Here is a 23274-nt window from a genome sequence, read left to right as displayed (position 1 = left end):
TGTTTACTCCCCTCTCTCAATAATCCAGACAAATTTCCTCAGTGAACAGACTCAGACAAGCGATCCGTGGGGAGGGGGCATCTCCTTCCTCTAATCACATGAGCAAAAACCAACTGGAGAATTAAAGGTCCAGTGTGTAAAAAGGGGAGAAAACCATGATATCTATCATTCAGATTCTAGATTGCAGCGCTCACTCACTCACACTCACCCCTCCCATCAGCAAAGTGACGTTGGGGGACAAAAAAGGACAAAAAAAAACTTGTTTACCACGACTGGGAGTATTTCAGGAGCATGGAGCAATGAGGTGAAAATCTAAACCATTTTACCATATGTCTGCTGTTTCCTCCTCCTCCTTCTTTCCTTCTGCCTTCCACGCAAAACTCCCGAAACGTTCTCTCTGGTTGGCTGGATTTTCCATTCGGGCTGCCGTACAAAGATGGTGGCGCAAGATGGCGACACTCTCTAAAGCAAGACCCTTGCTATATGTATGTATAAAAGAATAAATATAAGGCTATGAAAAACCAAACAAATTTTATTTTATAGCTATTATAATACAAATATATTTGGGAAGTATATTCAGATTTTGCCAATAAACCTGGACAATGATTACACCCTGGACCTTTCAAGTCAAAATGCCAAATAGAGGACCGTCTTTAGTCTAATTCTTTCTTTCTTAACAGGATTTATTGTTGAACAACACACCTGAGTGACATCAGCGACATCCCAGAGAGGTTTACAGGCTAATGTGTCTATCAATGTAAAAGCTGTTGGCCTGACCGGTATGACAGCTGCACCTGCCGCTCACGGTGATGTCTGCACTCTCAGTAAACGTGCATGGCTTTTATTTTGAAATGCAATCTCTTTCTTATCAACAGATAGGGCAGCAGAGAGAAAGACACTGTTTTTAATTATAATTTGGCTCCGGTTGCTCTTATTCTCAGTTTTTACTAATAATCTCCTGTATAATCTGAATAGCATGATATGACTATGTATGCTGTTGATTGCACCTTGTACCACTGAAACCTCTCGTCAAACTGGACAATACTCTGGCATGTGAACTCAAAGTTGTGGATAACTGGATAGAGTTAGAGTCTTTCTAATATTTGGGTCTAATTATAAAGTGGCACAGAATTCTATTCTGGATTTACAAATAGAGGGGACAACCAATGCAACATGTTAGAAAAGTCTTGGTCTGAACATGTAAATATTAAATAATAGTCTTTAAATGGAAAGAGCATTCTAACTGTGAGAAAACGTACACCTTTTATCCCTTCATTACTGCTCTGTCAAATTGTCCGTTTTATAGCTCTGTGTGACTTGGATTATTGTTTGGTTGTCTGGTCCTCTGCCTCTAATCAGCTGATAGAAAAAATTACAGATAGCTCAAAACCAAGGAGCCAGATTTATTCTGGGCTGCCCATCTATGACTGTACTGTGAAAATGCAAAGTAAACTGGGATGGATCGCTGTAGAGAGGCGGCTGGTTCATTTTTAGGGTATATTAAAAAAAAAAAACAGACTCCAGAGTATTTTGTTAGAAATATAATCTATTCTGATTAAATTCATACATTGGCTATAGAAGCCAACTGGGTACATGACTTAACATCGACCAAATTTCAAAACAGCTTTGTAAAGTTGAGTTGATGGAATCAGCTTCCAGGAGACATTCACACATGGACAGAGCTGGTTTAAAACAAAACTGTGCACATACTTGCAGGGTCACATGGTATCAAATGATTTTATTTAAATTTTTGCCTTTTTTATATATACATTTTTTTATTGCTGTTATCTTTTTGCCTGTTATTTTTTCATTCTTTGCATTTTAATCTTCACTGTATTATATAACAATTAATATGATTATGGACCCCAGGAAGACTAACTGGTTGTCCTGACATCAGCTAATGGGGATCCATGTAACAAATAAACAAATTGTAATCACTCATCCAACAGGCTGACGTCACTAAGTGGTCATGATCATCATGAAGCACAGGCTCAGTCTCTGTCCTCTGAGGGAGAGAAAGTCCGTTTGATCCAAGCGGAGAGTCAGTGATGTCTGAGATGTTGTTGTCGGTGCAGATGTTGAGATGAGACAAAGTCAAGGTAGAAAAGACGCGTTCAGAGGTCTAAAAAAAAAACCAACATCTGTGTCCCTGAACTCACCACACTGATCATCACAGATGATGTGTTTATTCACCAGATGCGGCAGCTGTTTCTTCCAGCACACGGGGCGCATGGAGAGCTTTACGCACGGATGGAAAGGTTTTACGCACAGCGCAGAGCCGGTTCAGGTGGCGTGGAACGCGGCGCTGACGAAGCGCGTGGAGCCGGGCATGCAGCGGTACCTGAGGCTGTAGTTCTGCCCCCCGTTGTTGTCCCAGAACTCCCCCTCCTCGCTCCTCAGGTACACGGCGAAGTGCACGGCCGAGCTGGGCTCCATGAAGGGCGGCGTGTACACGGTGAAACCGAACCGCTCCCCCACCAGGTCCGGCTGATCCGCGGGCACGTTCAGAGCCTGCGCGTCCACGTGTGACAGCCAGTCGTTGAAGGTGTACCGCACCCCGACCTCCTTGTGGGTGCAGCCGGCTAAGACCCGGATCTGGCCCCGCAGGTCGAACTGGCTGATGGTGACCTTCTCCAGACAGACGCGCAGCCGCCGGACCCGCAGCTCCGTGTCGCGCGGGTCCGGGAAGCAGGCGAACAGCCGGTCCGTGTCCATGGTGGACTTGAAGCTGTGGCACAGGTCGCTGAGCAGGTCCTGCTGCGGGGGGAAGCTCCTGTGCCTCGACAGGACTTTGCTCGGGATCTGCGGATCCTCCAACGTGCTGAAGTGCTTGACGCTGGCCAGGTCCAGACCCATGGAGTCGGCGAACTTGACCCGCTTCCTCCCGTTGGTCCCGGAGACCCCGTCCAGCAGCGCGGCCGGGTAGGCGGGCAGGGACTGGGCTCTCCTCCGGTCCCTCATGAACTTCTCCAGTCGGGCAGCGTCGGCCTCGTCGTCCAGATCTCCCTCCTCCTCCTCTTCCTCCTCCTCCTCCTCCTCCTCCTCCACCGCCTCCAGGCCGTTCTCCGCGGACTGTCCCGGGGGGGACGGCGCCTGTCCCCCGGTGTGGACAGCTGAGTGGGACATGGCGGCCCGGTCGGTGCTTCTTACTAACGGGAGTCCCGGTGTGGAGCGGTTTGTATAGAGGGACTCCCGCCCCCTCCGAGGACAACGCTCTGGTGACAACACAGAGCGCGTGCAGTGTTTCCACATGGTCACGCACAGAAACACACGCACATTGTCACGTAAGAAACATAAGCTTTCACCTGTTTTCATGCAAGAGGACACGTATTGAACTAGACCAGTGGTTCTCAACGTAGGGTCCAGGGACCTCCAGGGGTCCTTGAGGGGATTTAAGGGGGCCCCCAACTTTTTCTAGAATTTAAAGTTTTTTGAGAAATTTTTACCACTATTTTTATTATTATTTATTCTTCCCTTTAGAAAATATTTTTAAAAGAAATTATTACCACTTTTTCTAGAATTTTTTTTAAAAGAAATTGAGAAATTTTGCCACTTTTCTCTGGAAAACTTTTTAACTTTTAATTTTTTTTTAAATATATATATTTTTTCAGATTTTTTACCACTTGTTCTAGAAATGTTTAAATGTTTTTAGAGAAACTGTACCACTTTTTTCCAGAAATTTCTCTCTAATATTTCCAGAAATGTACGCCATTGGCCCTGATTTGAACGTCATACAGACTAAAAATGTAACATTCTTCAGTCTCAGAACAAATATTTGTGTATTTCTGGCATTTGCTTCAAAATGTTGTCCAATGGGGGTCCGTGGTCTAATTTGTGTCAATACGGGGTCCTTGATGTAAAAACCTTTGAGAGCCACTGAACTAGACAAACACATTATCAGCTTGTTGTGGAGAGCTGACTTCAAACACTGGTTTTACAGTAACTTGGTTACATTCAGTGATTCTTTTATTCTCTGTCGTGAATATAAACTATTCATTAAAAAAAAGGAAAGAAAAAGAAATTATGTATTTTTATTTTTTTTAATTGCATTTCTACTGTCACTGAAACCACTTTGTCCCACCACAGTGAAGGGACCGTCAACCTTGACCTCTGTGTAGTTCAAGTGCAGTGTTCACAGACAAGACTCCACGTCATCAGTGTTCAACATCCTGAGTGTCAGCCTGAGGGAGATCACCATGGACACATGGAGCAGAATAAAGAGCTAAGGGCTGTTTATGAGCAGGTAGGCTTCTTTTTTTTTAACAATAGACTGATACCATACTGACAATATTGACTATATGGAAAAAATTAAGAGACCACTCTAATTTTTTGTTTCAGCAAAAAATGTAGCATCTTTGCATGTATGGCAGAAGCACAGCACATTCTACTAAATAACCAAACTAGAGGATAACCAGTCTAAACTCTGTCTGTACTTCCTCATGTTATCATGTTCTGTTCAAATTAATGCTTGTCAATTAAAAATAAATAGACACAAGTCAAATAAAATCCAACAACAACAACTCGAGGATGAACACGTTTCTGGGGTCGAAACCACAATCTGACATGTTATGTAATTGTGACGGTCCACGCGGACCCAACAAAATGCGTCACACGGCGTCGAGTAAACAAACACATGGCGTCATCACGGAATAATCCTGAGGTCACTGTTTTCCTCCGAGCCAGAGGCTTTAACTGTTTGATGACTTGAGGATTGATCCCTGTCCCTCTGTCTCTGTCTCTGTCTCTGGACTGAACGTTCACTGAGATGTCTTCACTAGATGGCAGCACCTGTTCATCTGCCTCAACCACAACACTCATTCTTCTGTGGGTCAGTCTGTTCAAGAGGAGGAAGGAGACGTTTCACATCTAAAGTAGAAACAGTAAAACAGTGAAAAGTCAATGTCCTACATTTAATCTAGCTGGAAAACATGATATAATATAACCCCCAAACTTCTCTCTGATCTGATGGCTGCTCAGCTACATCCACAAGGTGGTGCTGCAGGACTGAAGAGTCTGACTGAGCTGAGCTCATGTTGAATCATGTCCAACACAGCTGATAACATGATCTCCAGTGTGAAGCACAATGCACCACACCTTCACATCACCAGAATACAGCTTTTTCCGATTGCTAACACATTAAAATGACATGCATAACACAAATATTTAAACTGCTACACAGAGAGCAAAAGCTCTTCTCAAGTCTCCAAAACTTTAAACACATTTTCTGTTTTACACACATTTTGCAATTGAAAATGTCACTTTTTAAATGAATCCGTGTATCATTCGTTCATTCGTTTTTCAAAATAAAACCAAAAATAAGAAAACGAAAAAACAACTCTTTTTCTCAGTATTCGTTTCCAAAACTAAAATGAAAAACGGATAACGACTCGTTTTTTCAGTTTTCGATTTTATGCTCAAATGAATAATGGAAAAAAACGGATAACGAGCGTTTCTCGTTTCATGTTTCATGCAATTTTGATCTGAAGTGCAATGAGCCGGAAATGACCGTGATCCGGAAGTGACAGTCTCTGCCTTTACTGCTAGAGCCCGCAAAGTAAAGGATAGCCTAATGTATAGTTCGGAACCTGAAGGGGTTTATTTCTCCATAACAACCGACCAACTATACATTATCCTGCTTATTACACGGTTTACGAGTGAAATTAATTTGAAACATATGTTGATCAAAATACATGTCAGCCCGAGTCAAAACGTAACCTGTACTGACGTAATCACTAGGCCTATATTCATGGAGACCTCTAACACCTGTGTCATAGAGTGGCTCACAGAGGTAGACAGGTAGTTTCTGATGCATGGACTTTTGCTGAAGCAGGATCGAGTCCGGCTCCACGCGAATATGTGAAGATTATTTTTTCTTCACTTTATTTTTTTTTCATGTGGCTGGTACGTAGTGCTCACTCACAGCAGCATATTCGCTGCAGTAGATGTGAACTGTGGCTTGAAACTCGCTGTTACTGTAATATGTTGTGTTGTGACGGAAGCGCAAAACAGCTGCAGCTGTTCCGTACGGTAACCAGTTAAATCAGAAACCAGTTGGGCCATAACACCGGCCAGATGCTGCTCTCTGATTGGTCCATCGCTGCGACCGTCGTCAAGTATAACAGACCGCTGCTAGGGACGCTGCTCTGATCAGCGCAGCTAGGAAAAGAGAAACTATGCAGGATATTTACCTTTTACCGTCATTAAACAGCTTCGGACTAATTGTGATTTTAGATGTGTGATGAAATGACTTGTAACTTGTTACAAGCAGAGTGGAGGCTGCTTCCACGTCGTGGCTGGAAACCAAACCTGCTGATCAGAGCCTCTGATCCATAGACTGTATTCATTAGATTCACATGACGTCACTGTGTTTCTGCGCCGCCATATTTGTGTCTGAATCAGGGCAATCTGGGCACAGATCACAGCGTCACGTTACCAGAACAAGTGGAGTAGTAGGAGGAAATCAGCAAGAGACCGAAAATTGACGTTATTTGAAAGATGCCAGGATTATATTGTGCTGTTGACTGTGATAGCAGTCGCCAAAGAAACCCCGGACTGCAGTTTTATTCCATCCCAAAAGACGTAAAATATAGGCGGAATAAATGGTTGACTGCAGGCAGTCTATCAGTGGCAGCATGGGCTGTGACAAGTCTCACAAAAAGAGGGGATTCACTTTTTTTTTAAATAACATGGATATATTGAATTCTGCATTTTGATTACTTTCTTATTAATTACTCACTGATTCTGCATTTAGGGTATTTTATTTCTGTATAACAGACCGTTGCTAAGTAAAACGGGCCGTTGCTAGGGACGCCGCTCTGATCAGCGGAGCAGGGCAGAAGAACTATCAAGGCTTTTTACCTTGTGTTTCATTTTTACGGAGCCCCCAAAGGGACATGGAAGGAATTTTTTTTATTGCGAGATCTCGCAATACTTTTGCGAGATCTCGCAATACTTTTTGCGAGATCTCGCAATACTTTTTGCGAGATCTCGCAAAAGTATTGCGAGATCTCGCAAAAAAAGTGCCCTGTCCGCTGTCTCAGTGCTGAAATATGAATGAATGACAGCGTGTCACTGCCCGTGAAAGAGAGAGAGAGAGAGAGAGATGGTCAGGTTATGTCAGATGAATTAGTCCTCTAACACAAACTACAGCTTGACTTGTCAGTTTTTCTAGTAGGATGTAGTTAAAGGACAGCGTATCATAGGGTCTGGGTTGTTTGGGGAGCTCTCTCCATGCTGATCGCCCACGGTGATTTAATTCAACAGCGTTATTTTGCATCGGACTGATGTCACCACCATCTCTCCGTCATATTGTCCACTCCCAGAGCGCAGGAGGAGGAGAGGACGGCGCGGCTGCATGGGATAAAGCATCCGGTCCTATCGAGAGTCAATTAAATATCAAAGACTGGGAAAAAGCCACTATCACAATCGTTACACTCTGTTTTCTTGTTATCAGTCCTACTTAATGCTGTTCATCACAAAAACCGAGAGAAAATCGGCATAAATAAAAGCGTCATGTTAATTCTGAAGAATATATTTCAGGATGGAGGACCAGGATCACTAACTGACTCAACAAGTTTTATCGATCAGTCTAATTACTGTAAATAGGCCTATATACAGCGGTGAGCCCCGTGCGTAATGCTGCACCGCGGCACCGCTGGAGGAGAATAAGGAGGAAGAGGGTCTTCAGGGACCGACAACTGCCTGGCCCATGATGGTGACTGGTTCATATACAGACTCACTAGAACTGTTGTCATTGTTGTAACTATGTGCCGAACCGGGTCCGGCATTTGAGAGGGCAGTGCACCAAAACAACACAGCGTGCGCTCCGTGCCGCTGACGCCGTTAACAGCTGCAGCAACATGTCACGTTGTCACTTTAACACCTGCAGCTAATTCACAGCACAGACAGAACAGAACAACAGCACGTCAGGTTCATTTACATGCAGACCGCATTCATGTGGTGGTTTGCATTGACCATCTACGGTTAAAACAGGGTGTGTACAGGGCGGAACGTGAAGCTGATTCAGCTGCGCACACTTGTAGGAACTCTGTGATTTATGAAGGGAAGTTTGCTTGCAAGTGTGTGTACGCAGGGTTTTATAGAGCAGCAGAGATATAGCCTTACTGCTCCACAAAATGACACAAGAAAGCTGGTGGCAAAACTCTCTACACACTCTCTCTCTCACGGGCAGTGACACGCTGTCATTCATTCATATTTCAGCACTGAGACAGCGGACAGGGCACTTTTTTTTGCGAGATCTCGCAATACTTTTGCGAGATCTCGCAAAAAGTATTGCGAGATCTCGCAAAAGTATTGCGAGATCTCGCAATAAAAAAATTTCCTTCCATGTCCCTTTGGGGGCTCCGTACATTTTTACCAGCTTAATGTTAGAAAAATGACTTGTAGCTGGTTAGAGGGAGAGTGGAGGCTCTCTGCCTCCCTCACCGCTGCTGGAACCAGTGTTGCCAGGTGTATGATAATTATCGTATTTGTACGATAATTTGGCCCTCTGTACGATGTACGATCAATAATCCCAAAAAAGGCCAAATGTACGATAATTTGACCATTTCGTGAATGTGTGGTTGTACTCAGTCTGCCGCAACTATCTGCCGGATTTTTTTTGTGAACCCTGAAGGCATCTGTTCCCATGTGACAAGTTTCCAGCCAATCACGAGTGACGTTCATGCGTTTGTCTCAGAAAAACGAGCATGATTGGCTGAATGGTCAGCTGCGCCCGCCCCATGAGACGTTCAGGTCGAGTCCAGAAGTCAAGCGAGCGAAATTCAAAACAGAAGAAAACAGGGAAAATGAGAGCCCCTGAAGGAGACAGTAAGGCCCTTGCACACTGAGTTCTTGTTGTTTTTTTGTCCGAAACCGCCGCACGTTTATTCGACATCATGTCATGTTGATCATGACTCTGAAATTTCGTTCGTCCGTCCTTGTGTGTGTGTGTGTGTGTGTGTGTGTGTGTGTGTGTGTGTGTGTGTGTGTGTGTGTGTGTGTGTGTGTGTGTGTGTGTGTGTGTGTGTGTGTGCGCGTGTGCCAGCCGCTGTTAAGGATCAAATTGGTTGTCGTTTTTAATGTGTGGCTTCAGGAGAGCTAAAAATCTACCACCACTAAAATAAACTGTGTGATCATAATTAGGTTTATTTGCTCTTGACGTCCTTTAAGGATTGGATGACCAAACATTTTATTTTTCTCGACTAGTTAGCATGGATGTATGGTTAAAGGAGGAGGGGGTGATGTGGTGCCGTAAATCCATTCCGTACTGACGTTACAAAGCCGCGAGTGCCTGTAGGACGCTATTATACACAAGAGTGACTATAGTGCATCAGCATATTTGACTATAGTGCATCAATAGGCTTGTTATTTTGGTTATAAAAGGTGTACGATAATTTCCCTCAAAATACGATAATTTTATGCCTCTGGTACGATAATCCTACATTTCCCACCTGGCAACGCTGGCTGGAACCAAACCTGCGATCAGAGCGGACAGACCGGACGGGCCAGCGCAGTGTCACAGCTGTGACCAGCTGTGTCTGTGCCACCGCGAGTCCGTGACACAAACGTGTCCCGTAACCGTCATCTCTTATGACAGACAGGACGACATAAATGCGCATATTGTAACATTTACATGATAATTCATCAATCTACTGATTGATTATCAAAAGCTCGTTGAAAACAACTACACACGAGTCGACAGGAGGAGGGTGAGGAGCAAACAGCGGAGATGTGACCGGACTAAGGACTTTGATCAACATTACGTCTCAAATTAATTAATTAATTCATAAACTGTGTAATAAGTGTGATAATATAGAGTTAGTCTGTTGTTATAGAGATATAAACCCAGACAGGATGTATGAAACCCTGTCATTTTGTCAAGAAACTGTCATTTCCATCCTGCGGTTTGATGCTGTCATATGAGGAGACCTGTCAAATCGGACACAAACATGGCGGCGGTCCCTTCGACGTGACGTCACTGCAACCTATGAATAGATACTTATCAGTAGGTGACGTCACGGTGCGTTCCACCTGGCCGCCGCCATGCTGGGTACCGAACACTGAGTTAACCTCTATTCAGCTCAGTGCAGCCACATCCTCTCTGACCAGAAGACTGCTGCCTGATGTAGTTTGGATATGGATATCTCTCATTTTGATGGCCTTGCCTTGAAAGCACACACCTCCAGCACCTTTCTGCTGAGACGATCTTTGACAGCGCGGTGCGCCGCTCTCTCTGGATCATCCACTTCATGGCACCTTGACTGACCAGGAAAGCAGCGGTGGTGGACGGCTCCTCTCTCCTTGCTGCAAGATGGAGGAATATAGTAGCAGGGCAGATAAGCAAAATGATTTGGCCCCTCCACCAATGATCCTGATCCACCCAGCTGCCCCTTCACCATCGGTCCTGCTCCACCCGGCGGTCCTGCTCCACCTGGCGGTTCCTGCTCCACCTGGCGGCCCTGCTCCATCTTTCTTTTTTGTGTCATTGTCGTGTGAGCTACTGGACTAATTTGAATTTCCCTCCTAGGGATGAATAAAGTATTCTCTACTCTACTCTACTCTACTCTCCCGTTAAAACTTAATCTAGCTCACCCAGCGGACCTCTCTCTCTCTCTCCTCGTCTCTCTCTCTCTCTCTCGCTCACTGTCTCTCTCCTGTTACTTATATGTGTTTAACCAAATACACGAAAAGCCAAATCAAATCAAAAATGCGTAGCCCACTTCTTTTTTCTTTTTTAACTCACAGACATTTTCATAAAGTAATAAAATATCTCGACATTTTGCCATCGTTAACATTGAGACAAAAGGCTGCAGGAATGGAAGAAGAATTCGGCAAATCATCTTATCACGCAAAAAGTCACAACAAACAGGTTTTGCACAATGGTTTGCACAAATAAGTCTTAATATGCGCAACACCTTCTCATCACAATCCACGCCATCTACACAGCTACGTTATCAGCTCAGCTGTTATTAAAACCCAACTCATCAGGACGCGATGACCACCACTCACATTAAACAAACCGTTAACTATTAATCCACACTCAAACCGAGGCAGCAATAGTGTTAACTGTACTCAACAAGCTGTTATTACAAGGTTTACAACAGATATGACAGACAACCTGGGCCGTGTGTGTGTGTGTGTGTGCGCGCGTGTGCGTGTAGCCTATAAGAAAGGGAGGGAGGGAGGGAGAGAGAGAAAGTAGGTAAAAGCTGCTAGCTGTTAGCTACCGTAGCTCAGGCGTCGGTCTCCCGTCAGGTAAAAGCTGCTGTTTATTCCTCAGATCGATGAAGCTCATGTTGAGCCTCTCCGGTACAGTTATCCATCACTGCTGTTGAATTAGCCGCTAAACTGCTGGACGCTAAAACCGAGGGGGCGTCTGTGTGTTTACAATTCACGAAAGCAACGTGAACGTACGTGCTGCTCACACTCAGTAGAGTGAGGCAGCCTCCCTTGGCGTAGGCTACATGTCTCCCAAGCTGTTTAATGACGGTAAAAATGAAACAAAGTAAATATCCTGCATAGTTTCTCTTTTCTGTGCTGCGCTGATCAGAGCGGCGTCCCTAGCAACGGTGTATTTTACTTAGCAACGATCTGTTAAACAGGAATAACAGACTGTTAAATGCAAAATCAAGATGTAAATAAATATCAGAAATATCAATAAATTATCGGAATACGACATTCAATAGAGCCATGTAATAAAAAAAGGTTTATCCACTATTTTTGTGAGATTTGATGTCACGGCCCATAGACTGCCTTTGGAAGTCGGTACCCAAGATGGCGCTTTTTTTTTTTTTTTTTTTTTTAAATCTTTATTTCATATTTGCAAAGTACAGACAATCAGAGAACAATTGGAATGTTTGTGGAAACAGGCATTGAAAGACACTTTTCAGTGTTGATAAATAAAATAAATAAATGAAATATAAAAATAAAAAAAATATGCTGTGTAAAAAAAAAAAACAGTTAATAATATAAAGATAAGGCACTCTCTATTCTGGGGTGAGTGAAAATGAGTTCAAGTATATCAGTGTGCGTTCACTTTTTTTGTTTAGCGTCAGTGACAAGGTTTTTATATAAACATTAAACTCCTCCATGAAAACATTAAAGTTAGGAAGAGACTTTGAGAATTTTTTCTTGTGTATGTGAAACTTTCCCATTAAAATCATGAGATTTATCATGAAATTAATTGATTTTTCTTCATGTTCAAACTTTGAAATAATATCTCTGTTACTAATTGTTATGTGTTGTTTACATTTGTTGTACACAAAGTTTTCCATATCTCTCCAAAAAACAAATGACAAAGGGCAAGTACAAAATAAATGTAACATTGTCTCTGGTTCGTCTCCACAAAAAGTACACATTACATCTACATCAGCAAACTTAGAAATCATTTTGTTACAAGGATAAATAGAATGCAAAATTTTAAAGTGAATCTCTCTGATTTTGTTTGAGATACAGAATTGAAAAGGACATAACCAGGCTTTGCGCCAGTTAATATTAGCCAACTGTGAATTCCAGAAAGATTTTCCTCTTGGTGAGATTTTATTATGTGTCTGTAGTACCTTCCTTATGTGTTTGTTTGTACATTTTCTATCCATTATATAAATCCCATCAAGCTTTAGAGAAGGTGTCAGAACCTCAACATTTTGAAAACGTAGGTGACACTTTATTAACTCAATCATACCTGCGGGAATAGCTTTTACAATAGAAACAAACTCTCTGTATTTGACAGGGAAGGATTTAGCTTCCAGGAAGTCTTCATAGTTGTAAATATTCCCATTATCATCAAACAAGGTTGTTACAAATATTATGTCTCTTTCAATCCAAGCTTCTTTATATATACTTTTGTTGTTAACAGTAATCTGACCGTTGTTCCATAGTAATTCTTTGTGTGGAGAAAAGTTGTGGACATAACAGAGTTTCCAACAGCGTAAAGCTTGCTGATGAAACTTTGAAAGCTTCAGTGGTAATTTTGAAACTGTGAAGTTGCATCCCATTAGAAATTTTAAGCCTCCTAACTTTTTAAAGATATTGTGCGGAATAAAGTTCCATAGTGACTCTGGTAGTTCCAAACATTTTTTAAGCCATTTAATCTTGAAGGTGGAATTTAAATGAAAAAAATTTAAAATTTCCAAACCTCCTTCTGCTCTCTCTAAACAAATAATATCTTTTTTGAGATGGTGGTGTCTATTCTTCCACACAAAATTAACAAATAAACTATTGATTTCTTTACAGAATGTATCATTAAGAAAAAGTGACAGAGCAGGGTAAACAAACCTTGACACACCCTCAGCTTTTGATAACAACACTCTTCCATAAATGGAGAGGTCTCTCTGCAGCCACATATTAAGAATTGACTTGTTTTTTTTAATTTTAGGCAAGAAGTTAAGTTGCTGTCTAAGTTCTGTATCTTTTGTGATAGAAATTCCTAAATATTTAACAGTTTGTTTAACAGGAATATTAAACATATGTTGTTCATTCGTCTCATATAAACATAAAATCTCACTCTTGTTGATATTAAGTTTAAGACCTGAGGCTTCTGAAAATTCACCAGTCACCTGTAGTGCAGCTTGTATTTGCATTTTATCTTTGAGAAATAAAACCGTGTCATCAGCCAGCTGTGAAATCTTTACCTCTCGACTGAATATTGTTAAACCTTGAATACCTGGGTTGTGTGAAATGTTTAAAAATAGAAGTTCGGCAACAACCAAAAATAAGAAACAGGAAATAGGACAGCCTTGACGTACACCTCTTGAAACAGAAAATCTTTTGGACATTTTGGGGTACAGAATAACTGAACTGTTTATGTCTTTATAAAACATGGCAATGTTACTAATGAATGTATTACCAAAACCAAGAATTTGAAGGGTTTGTATAATGAAGGAGTGCTCAATCGAATCAAATGCTTTGTAGAAGTCAAGAAAAACCATCAATGCCTTAGAGTTTATATATTCAGAATAGTCTATTAGATCCATTATTAATCTGACATTACAGCTAATATGACGTTTTGCCATGAAGCCATTTTGGTTTTCACTTATTATCTCTTCTAAATTCTTTTTTAATCGTCTAGCATAGACTTGAGCTAAGATTTTATAGTCAATATTTAAAAGTGAAACAGGTCTCCAGTTTTCTATAATTAAAGGATCTTTCCCTGGCTTAGGGATCAAGGTTATAAGTCCTTGCTTCATGGTTGCTGTCATTTCTTGCTTGGTTATACATTCATTATACATTAATAAAAGATGATCCTTGATCAGTTCCCAAAAACAAAGATAAAATTCTACTGAAAGGCCATCACTTCCAGGTGATTTTCTCAATTTCATTGAGTGTACAGCATCAGTAATTTCTGAACATAAAAGGGTAGCATCACATTCTTTCTTAAAGTTTTCTGAAATCAAGGGCGTAAAGTTTTGTATATGCTTCATAAAAGTATCACACTTTTCCTGACTAAATTCAGATGTATATAGTTTGCTGTAAAATGAGGTTATGTAATTAGAAATGTTGTTAGGATCAGAACTTATGACACCGCTTACATTGAGAGACGTAACATTATTTCTCTTTCTATTCCTTTTTTCTAGTGCAAAGAAATAACTGGAATTTTTTTCACCTTCTTCCAACCACTTGGCTCGAGATCTAATGAAGGCACCTTTAGCTAAATTTACACATCCTATCAAGGTCTTCACTAAGACTTCCTAGTATTTTTAATTCATCCTCAGATATGTCTTGTTTGGAGCTTAGCAGTTGCAATTGATTTAATAAGGTATTCATTTTTTCGTTTTTTGTTTTTTTATTTCTTTGCTGCGTTTAATTGCCGCTTCTCTAATTTTAAATTTAAAGAATTCCCATTTTTGAATTGAATTCATTTCATTTCTATTAAATATATCTTTAGCAAGTATATTTACTCCTTCTTTAAATTTGTTATCATCTAATATATTATTGTTTATTTTCCAATAACCTCTGATGTTTGATTTTTCTTTTGATCCCCTCAATCTTAGACATATCAGTTTATGATCAGACAAAGGAGCATGAGAGTGAGAGACATCTGAAACAAACTGTAAATTTTGTGGTGACATTAACCAAAGGTCAATTCTTAATCGTAAGTTCCTGCTGGAGTTAGACCATGTGTAGTCTGTGATACCAGGGTTCATAAATCTCCACACATCTGTCAGTAGAAAATGATCACCTAAAAATGAGGTAGGTTTAAAGTTCTGTAGTGACGTAGATCTTGGAGGATGCCGGTCCATGTGGTCGTCTGGAGCATCATTAAAGTCTCCTCCTATTATAATAGTAGAGTCAATGTATTTTCCTTTTAAGATGTCCAGTTTTAAAGAAAGTTCAGAAAACGTGTCCTTGGCTTGAGCAGTTCTGTTAGGTCCATAAACATTACAAATAATAAACAAAAAGTTGTCTACTTTCAAAACTAAAATAATCCACCGGCCTTCGTTTGAAACTATGGACTCCAGAATATCTCCATTAAATTTGTTTAGTAATATTGCAACTCCAGCAGAGTAATTTGAGCCATGAGAAAAATACATAGCGTCCCCCCATTGAGATTTCCAGAATTTTTCCTCATCAATATCTGAGTGAGTTTCTTGTAAGAAAACAATATCAGTATTGCAACTTCTGCTAAACAAAAATACTGCTTTCCTTTTTGTGCTGTCTCGTAAACCCCTTACATTCATAGAACACAAGTTCAGTGCCTTAAAACTAAAACATTCCATATTACAGAAAAAAATCTGATGTCTGAAAAACAAATTAACTCTATACTACGTCAGAGAACAAGCAATGAAGTAGATACTTACGAACCTCGAACCTCTACTATAAGTACCATTCACATATTTGTGAACTTAAACCATTTAATATTTTTAACTGTTTTAACCCTTTTGGTACCACTGTGTGTCATTTGACAATACCTCTGTAAATGAGTAAGTTACCGAGTCACTTTTTTTCCATCGATGTAAGCATCGGGACCACGGAAGCTGGCACGCTTCCCTTGCTTTCTGGCTGCCTCCACGAGTGGCCACAGCCGGTTTCTTTCCATCCTGTCAGCGTGCGTCAAATCCTCCTTGAGCATGATCTTCTTTTCTTTTAAGAGCTCATTCTCACGGGAGACCTTCCAGATTTTATTTCTGAAATTTCTCATGGTGAACTGGATGATTACGGGGCGACTTGCGTTGTCACGGGGTACTCCTACCCTGTGCACTGTATCGACAAGAAAGCCTATTTTCTCCTTATCTTCTGGTACAAGCGCCGCGAAGAGCTTCATGATGTCGCCTCTGATGCTTTCTCCCGCCGTCTCCTTCATCCCGTACAGCCGCAGGTTCCAGCGCCTGCTGTACCGCTCTGCATCATCACTCCTCTGCTGTAGTTTGAAGACTTGCTCCGTTAACTCTTACACTTGCTTCACGTTCTTTTGAACTTGTATTTCCACTCCTTTCAGCTGGTCACATACTGCGGTAATGGCGTCGGTGTTCCTGGATAGCTTTTGCTCTAGAGTGATGAAGCGGTTCGTTAAATCCATCACCGCTTTCAGGATGTCTTCATTTGAAGTGCCGCCATCAACTTTGTTTTCCGGACGTTGTCTTTTCGGGTCCGGGGTCTTAGTTGGCGTTACCGGTAACGGTGTGAACAAACCGTCAAAGTTGTGCATGTCTTGTTCTATTAAAGAAGTTCCATCCCTGTTTCTGGCTCCTTTTTTTGCCATGCTGGTAGCTAACACAAGTTGGGGCTAATGTTAGCAGCTAGGGGCTAATGTTAGCGGTCACTTCGATATTCCGTCCCTCTTTTTTGTTTGCTCGGTTTTTTTTTACTCACAATGTCTTTTTCTTTTCCTCCACGATGGGGTAGTGGTAGTAATTTTTGGTTTAGTTGCCTTTTTTGTCGTGGTACAACTTATAGTATCGGAGCTCCTCACTACCCGACCACTCTGGCCGCCATCTTGAGCGGTTTTTCTAGAACCCAAGATGGCGCTGTGACCGGCTGCGAACGCTGTGTGACGTCACGTGATATCTATCAATAAAAAGCTCTGACCCGGTGTCAGCTCTCCTCTCGTCCCGGTGGCACCGCGAGTCCGCGACACAAACGCACCCCGTAAACAGTAAATCTCTTGTTTATGACAGATACCCAGGGGTGGAAAGAGTACCAAAAAAATCTACTCAAGTAAAAGTACAGTTACCTTGATGAAATTTTACTCAAGTAAAAGTAAAAGTACTGGTGTAAAAGTAAAAAGTAGTTCATTTAAAATTTACTCAGAGTAAAAGTTACTTCGTTACTTTTTTATTTTTTTTGGGGGGGGGGGTATAATGGCCAGAGATTGGCCTCACATTCTCCGTGCATGTCTCTGTGTTTCAAACTTGTCCCTTCTCCATCGATACACTGGTCTCCATCATCTTTTAGCTCCTGTGGCACCAACTTGATTCTGACCTTCTGACACTGCAGTTGTCCAGAGCTAATCAGATGGACAGTTACAGTTACTGGCACTAAGGTTGTCACGACCATGATCATGATACTAAAATTTTCAACTCAATATCGATATTAAGGAAAATATTCGATACTCAATACCATTTTCAATACGGATAAAAAAAGAAAAGAAAAATCTCTCTCTCCCTCTTTCACTCACACACACCTGTTTTTTTACTGTCTTTCCTGTCTGCTCTCAAGGAGGAGGAGGAGGAGGAGGAGGGGGGGGGGGTTACTGTAGGTTCTCTCTCTCTTGCCTCTTTACTGTAACTGCTCTGAAGCAGTGGGCTGCTTGTCTGTTCTTTTGAGCATGGCCATGGATCTGACTGGGCTCCTACATTTAACTCAACGGACTGCCGGTCCGGCCTTCAGCCCCGGTGTGTCTGGCACGGTCACCATAAACGTAGCCGAATAGATGGACATGCCTGATAACGTTGTCTTTAATCATTAACGTCAGCTTTTAACCGCTAGCTGTGGCTAATGGCTAATATAAGACGACAACATAGCGACGAGCCCTGTTATGCACAAACTCACGTAGCGGTGAGGGGGAAAGAGGTGTGTACCTGCCTGCATAGATGACCTGCCTGCTGCTGTGTGCGTCTGTGAAGGGGGAGAAATCGAGGCGGCAGCAGCGTAGCTACTTTTGACAACCCACACAGAGTTAGCTATATATTTTTTACTTTGTAACTTAAGCTATTTAAAATGTAACTAAGTAAATTTCTTCCAACAATATGTACTCAAGTAAAAGTAAAAGTACTGATTTTAAAAATTACTCAAAAAAGTACAAGTACACAAAAAAGCTACTTAATTACAGTAACTTGAGTAAATGTAACTAGTTACTTTCCACCCCTGCAGATACCACTACACACATTGTAACACTGTATCAATCAATCGATCCACTGATTGATTATCAAAATTCCATACAACCTGTCGGGGTTTATTTATCGCGAATATGCTGCTGTGAGTGAGCACTACGTACCAGCCACATGAAAAAAAATAAAGTGAAGAAAAAATAATCTTCACATATTCGCGTGGAGCCGGACTCGATCCTGCTTCAGCAAAAGTCCATGCATCAGAAACTACCTGTCTACCTCTGTGAGCCACTCTATGACACAGGTGTTAGAGGTCTCCATGAATATAGTGATTACGTCAGTACAGGTTACGTTTTGACTCGGGCTGACATGTATTTTGATCAACATATGTTTCAAATTAATTTCACTCGTAAACCGTGTAATAAGCAGGATAATGTATAGTTGGTCGGTTGTTATGGAGAAATAAACCCCTTCAGGTTCCGAACTATACATTAGGCTATCCTTTACTTTGCGGGCTCTAGCAGTAAAGGCAGAGACTGTCACTTCCGGATCACGGTCATTTCCGGCTCATTGCACTTCAGATCAAAATTGCATGAAACATGAAACGAGAAACGCTCGTTATCCGTTTTTTTCCATTATTCATTTGAGCATAAAATCGAAAACTGAAAAAACGAGTCGTTATCCGTTTTTCATTTTAGTTTTGGAAACGAATACTGAGAAAAAGAGTTGTTTTTTCGTTTTCTTATTTTTGGTTTTATTTTGAAAAACGAATGATTTGGTCACATTACTAAAACACTGCCATTCAAAATGACACTATAATTGTGATATGCCACCTGGCCAAACACCTCAATGGTTAATTGTTACAACTTCACTTTTTTTTTTTACAGTAACAACAACAATGGAAGAGTTTTTCTATATTTTCATTTTCTGTTTTGTGAGCATAGTTTCTTCTGCACTCCAATGTAAATGACGGAGGTACGTTTTATCAGTCTGTTTTCTGGGAATAATTGACATAAGGAGAAACCAGATACAAGCCGTTTTTTCGTTTTGGAAAAAAAAACGGAAATCAAAATTTCAGTTTGTTTTCTCGTTTTTGGTTCTTATTTAACAAAACGACTTTACCACTCAATATTTTGTTTCCGTGGGTGGGCGGGTCCTCTGATTGGCTAGTGTGCTTCCTTGTCCTGTGCCCTTCAAAATAAAAGTTCCTCAATTTGATAATGTCGACAAAAATATTACTGTAGGCTACAGACACTAGCAGACATAGAGGACCCCATCACCCACAGTCAAGACTGACACGGCTTCAAATAACAATAATAGTAGGCTATTCATAATGAAAATGAGAACTTATGAAGTTATGATGACTTCAGTGTAGCCTAGTTGATGTTTAGCCACAAGGTGGCGCAGTTATTACATGAAGAGTAGATCTGAGGGCTTTACTACGACGGAGGCTCACAACATATCGTGTGTATTATTGAAAGCGAGGGGTGTGCCTATAGGCTATAGGCTAGTGAGTACAGAGTGTCTACTCTGTACAGTGACAAAGACTGTAGGCTACAGTAACTTCGTTCAATATAGATACTACTTCAAAGTGGCCATTTCACTCACGGGGAGCGAGATTCACGCAATGCGTGAAATGTGAGTGACAGTGATCACAAACAAGAGCATTATGACTGATAGCTCCCCTGGTAGGACAGCTCACCCATTAAGATGATTCATCCACTAGTGTGGGTTCGAGTCTCAGTTTAGGTTGTACCATTAATTAATGTGTTTTCTTTTCTCATCATCATTATGATCACATAAGGCTTAAGTTTGAGCAAATAAATGAGCAAATGAGCATTAATTCTCCGCCGGGCCGAGGCACCAACTTCCCTGCTTGTGTACATGTTTATAGGGATGTGAACGTGTACTTAAATATGTACACGTGTACACTGTGCATTTTCTTGATAATGATAATATAAATTGTATGCTGGCGCCGGAATGAGTTTTTAAATGGGCCGACATAGTGGGAAAACTGTGTAGATTCATCCGGCGAGGAGCTGTCAAACAATAAGTAATGCACTCAACCGCCATGGCCTCCATGTCTTGCATGTTGTGCGTGCATGGAGGCCATGGCGGTTGAGTGCATTACTTATTGTTTTCTTTGAAACAACTGTACCTGCTGATCCCAGGTCTTTCTGAAGCTCTCCACCAGTGGTCCTGGACTGTTAGGGAACCCTTCTGATTATTGTTTTGACTCTTCTGTCTGAAATCTTTGGTTGCGTAGGTCTTTAGACAGCTCTTAGACAGCTCTTTGCTATTGGCCATCATGCAATTCTTCTTGTCTGACACCTTGGTGGTGAGAAACTTTTTTTAAGGCATCAATCAGGACTAAACCAGCAGATATTACTTTGCACTGATAGGAGACAGGATTACATTCTAAATACTGACAAACTCCAGCTGCTTTCTTGGCTTTCCATACCTTTTTGCCCCTCCTTTTCTTCATGTGTTCAATACTTATTCCCTGTGTCATTTCACTTTATTACACATAACTTAATTTATGGACATTAATGTTCGGATTTCTTTGTATGTGTGCATTACTTGGGTTGATGCCGACATCTGGTGAAAATTTCATGTCAATAGCTCTATTAGAAATATATTTTCTGAGAAAAATGTTGACGTGTTCAATACTTATTTTCCCCGCTGTATAAGCTAGGCCTATAGGGGAGAGTGGGGTAATTTGTGCCATGGGGCAAGTAGTTCCACCCCTGTTATCTAGAAAACCATAGAAGAAGTTGGTCATGTGACCACATATTTTTGAAGGGGCATCCATTTCACTCATCCTATCAAGAAGGGAGACACATGGCTTGAGAGGAAAGCACATTTATGTTCAAAAAACAAGTTTTTGCCCTCCAAAGTCAAATTTCTATGATCAAGGTTTTTTTTTGATTGCCGTGTTTGAACAATTATAGATAACTTTGAAAACAGTTCACACATGTTTTAGTGCTTTATTAAGCTACACCATGAGTCTATACAGTTAGCATGATGCCAGCTCAAAACAGCTGGGGAATCCTTTTTTCTCAAAATGCTGGGCTTGGGGTAATTTGTGCCAAAGGGCCTGGGTTAAGTTGTGCCAGTGGCAGTGCTGTCTGTGTATAGGAGAAACATGGCAGTGGGCACGGATTTGCTTGAAACTTAACATGTGTGATGAGGGACCGCCCCTGAACACACCTGCCCAGTCTGGTTGTGCTCGTAGCGCCACCTGGTGGATGAACAAAACATTGCGTTTCTTTGCGCCACAGCCCCCAGCGTGGCTCAGGCCTCCGCGACTGCATGGGGACAAGCGAAGGCCCGATCATCACCGCTTCTGGCTTTAATTTTGTATTGAATGTCTTGCTTTTATATAGCATTAACATTTGTGAGATTAAAATGATCTGTTTTACTTCAATTATCAATGGCACAATTTACCCCAGTGTATTCTCTCTAATGGCACAACTTACCTTTTTTTTTCTAAAGCTATATTTCTGAAACAGTTGATTTAAGATTCAAAGTGATTGTTCCCAGGGATGCACAACATCCTAAACTACATTAGTTGGGGGCATTATTATGATCCCCTTGCTTTAAAGGCAATTTAAGTAAAAATTGGCACTAGTTACCCCGCTCTCCCCTATTGCAGTTTGGGTGTGTGGTTTTGTGAATTGTGTTCAGTATTTTGATAAAACCAGGCTAGTTTGCAAAATTGTGTTTTAGCAACTGGAAAATAAGATCTAAAACTGTGACCCCAGCAGCACCTCCTCTCTGGTGCCAAACATGTCCCCCCAGTCCACAGAGTCCACAGAGTCCACAGAAGTCCCCACAGAAGACACAGGTCTGACTTCCTGACTCTGCAGTTTTCCGACCAGGATGAAGGTGACCGTTTGTGACCTTTCAGTTTTCTCCTAATGTCAAAATACTGAATTCTCCTTTATTCCAAACTCGATTACAGTTTTTTCTAATTAACACACTAAAATGACATGCATAGCACAAATATTTAGTTTTACTGAATCTGTCGTGTGAATCAGTTGCTCAGTTGTCTAAACTCATTCACTGAATCAAACATCCTTTTGACAAAAACATAAACTATCTTCACTTAGTGAAACACCATCTGCAGATCTCAGTCATTCCTTTTGCAAAACTCCAAACACATTCTAATGCAATAAAACACAGTTGTCACTGTGATGCAATGCACGACTGAAAAATGATCAAACTTGTTTCTCATGATGTGAAAACCAATATAAACCACTTTAGAATGCAAAAGACAAAGACCAATCACAATGTCCATGTGTGTGTATATATATATATATATATATATATATATATATGGTGAAAGGCCATTTGAAGATTTATTTTTATTTTCACGTTTCAAAGTGCACACACTGAATCCAGGAACAGCTTGTATCTGTTAGTTAGACTCTGATACTGATTAGTTTTAGCACAGAGGTTAAAGCTGAAGGAATTCACCAGGATTTCTCAACACACACTGAAACATTCACACACATCCTCTCCATAACAACGCTGACCTTGAGCTGAAGAGCTCAACTCTAACTTATAAACATCATGTTATCTGCTTCTTGTCTCTGAGTCATTAGGCAGGAGGTTTTCACTCTGCACTAAGTGTATCACCATGAACTCAGTGTCACTGGATCAGTTTGGTTATACAGTATATATATATATATATTTTTCATATTATGGAAATATCACTTTTTGAAGGCTCTTTAACATATATTTAGGTGTTTGTTTTGTCTTCCGCCCCCAAAATGTGAGAATTTACAAAAAATAAGTAATGTTCAGACTCCCTAGGTTGAAATCATGTGGTTATATGGGCTGTTCCCTCAGTTGTCTGACAATGATGTAACTAGCTTTCTAATCTGCATAATCCCACCCCTACCTGGAAGGGGCGGGGCAAGCAGTGGTTCATTTGCATTTAAAGGGACAGACACTGAAAGCAGCCGTTGTGAACAGGACTGTTTAGAGAGGATGAAAAGAGCTG

General features: G+C 41.2%; 2 protein-coding genes across 2 annotated transcripts in view; both read right to left on the bottom strand.

Annotated features, from left to right (window-relative positions):
- Window positions 1–23274, bottom strand: part of cyb5a (cytochrome b5 type A (microsomal)) — a 188169-nt gene that overhangs the window by 156545 nt on the left and 8350 nt on the right. The gene's annotated exons all lie outside the window — the stretch shown is intronic.
- On the bottom strand, window positions 507–3141 carry ppp1r3g (protein phosphatase 1 regulatory subunit 3G). The gene has a single exon (XM_085763465.1). It carries the CDS (start codon window positions 3124–3126, stop codon window positions 2284–2286), a length of 843 nt encoding a protein of 280 aa, XP_085619591.1. The 5' UTR covers window positions 3127–3141; the 3' UTR covers window positions 507–2283.

This window comes from Trachurus japonicus, chromosome 20 (assembly GCF_045865225.1).
Source record: "Trachurus japonicus isolate A0001 chromosome 20, Traja_1.0".
Taxonomy (NCBI): Eukaryota; Metazoa; Chordata; class Actinopteri; order Carangiformes; family Carangidae; genus Trachurus; species Trachurus japonicus.
Note: the sequence above shows the minus strand (reverse complement) of the source record. Positions and strands in the feature narration are given on the sequence as shown.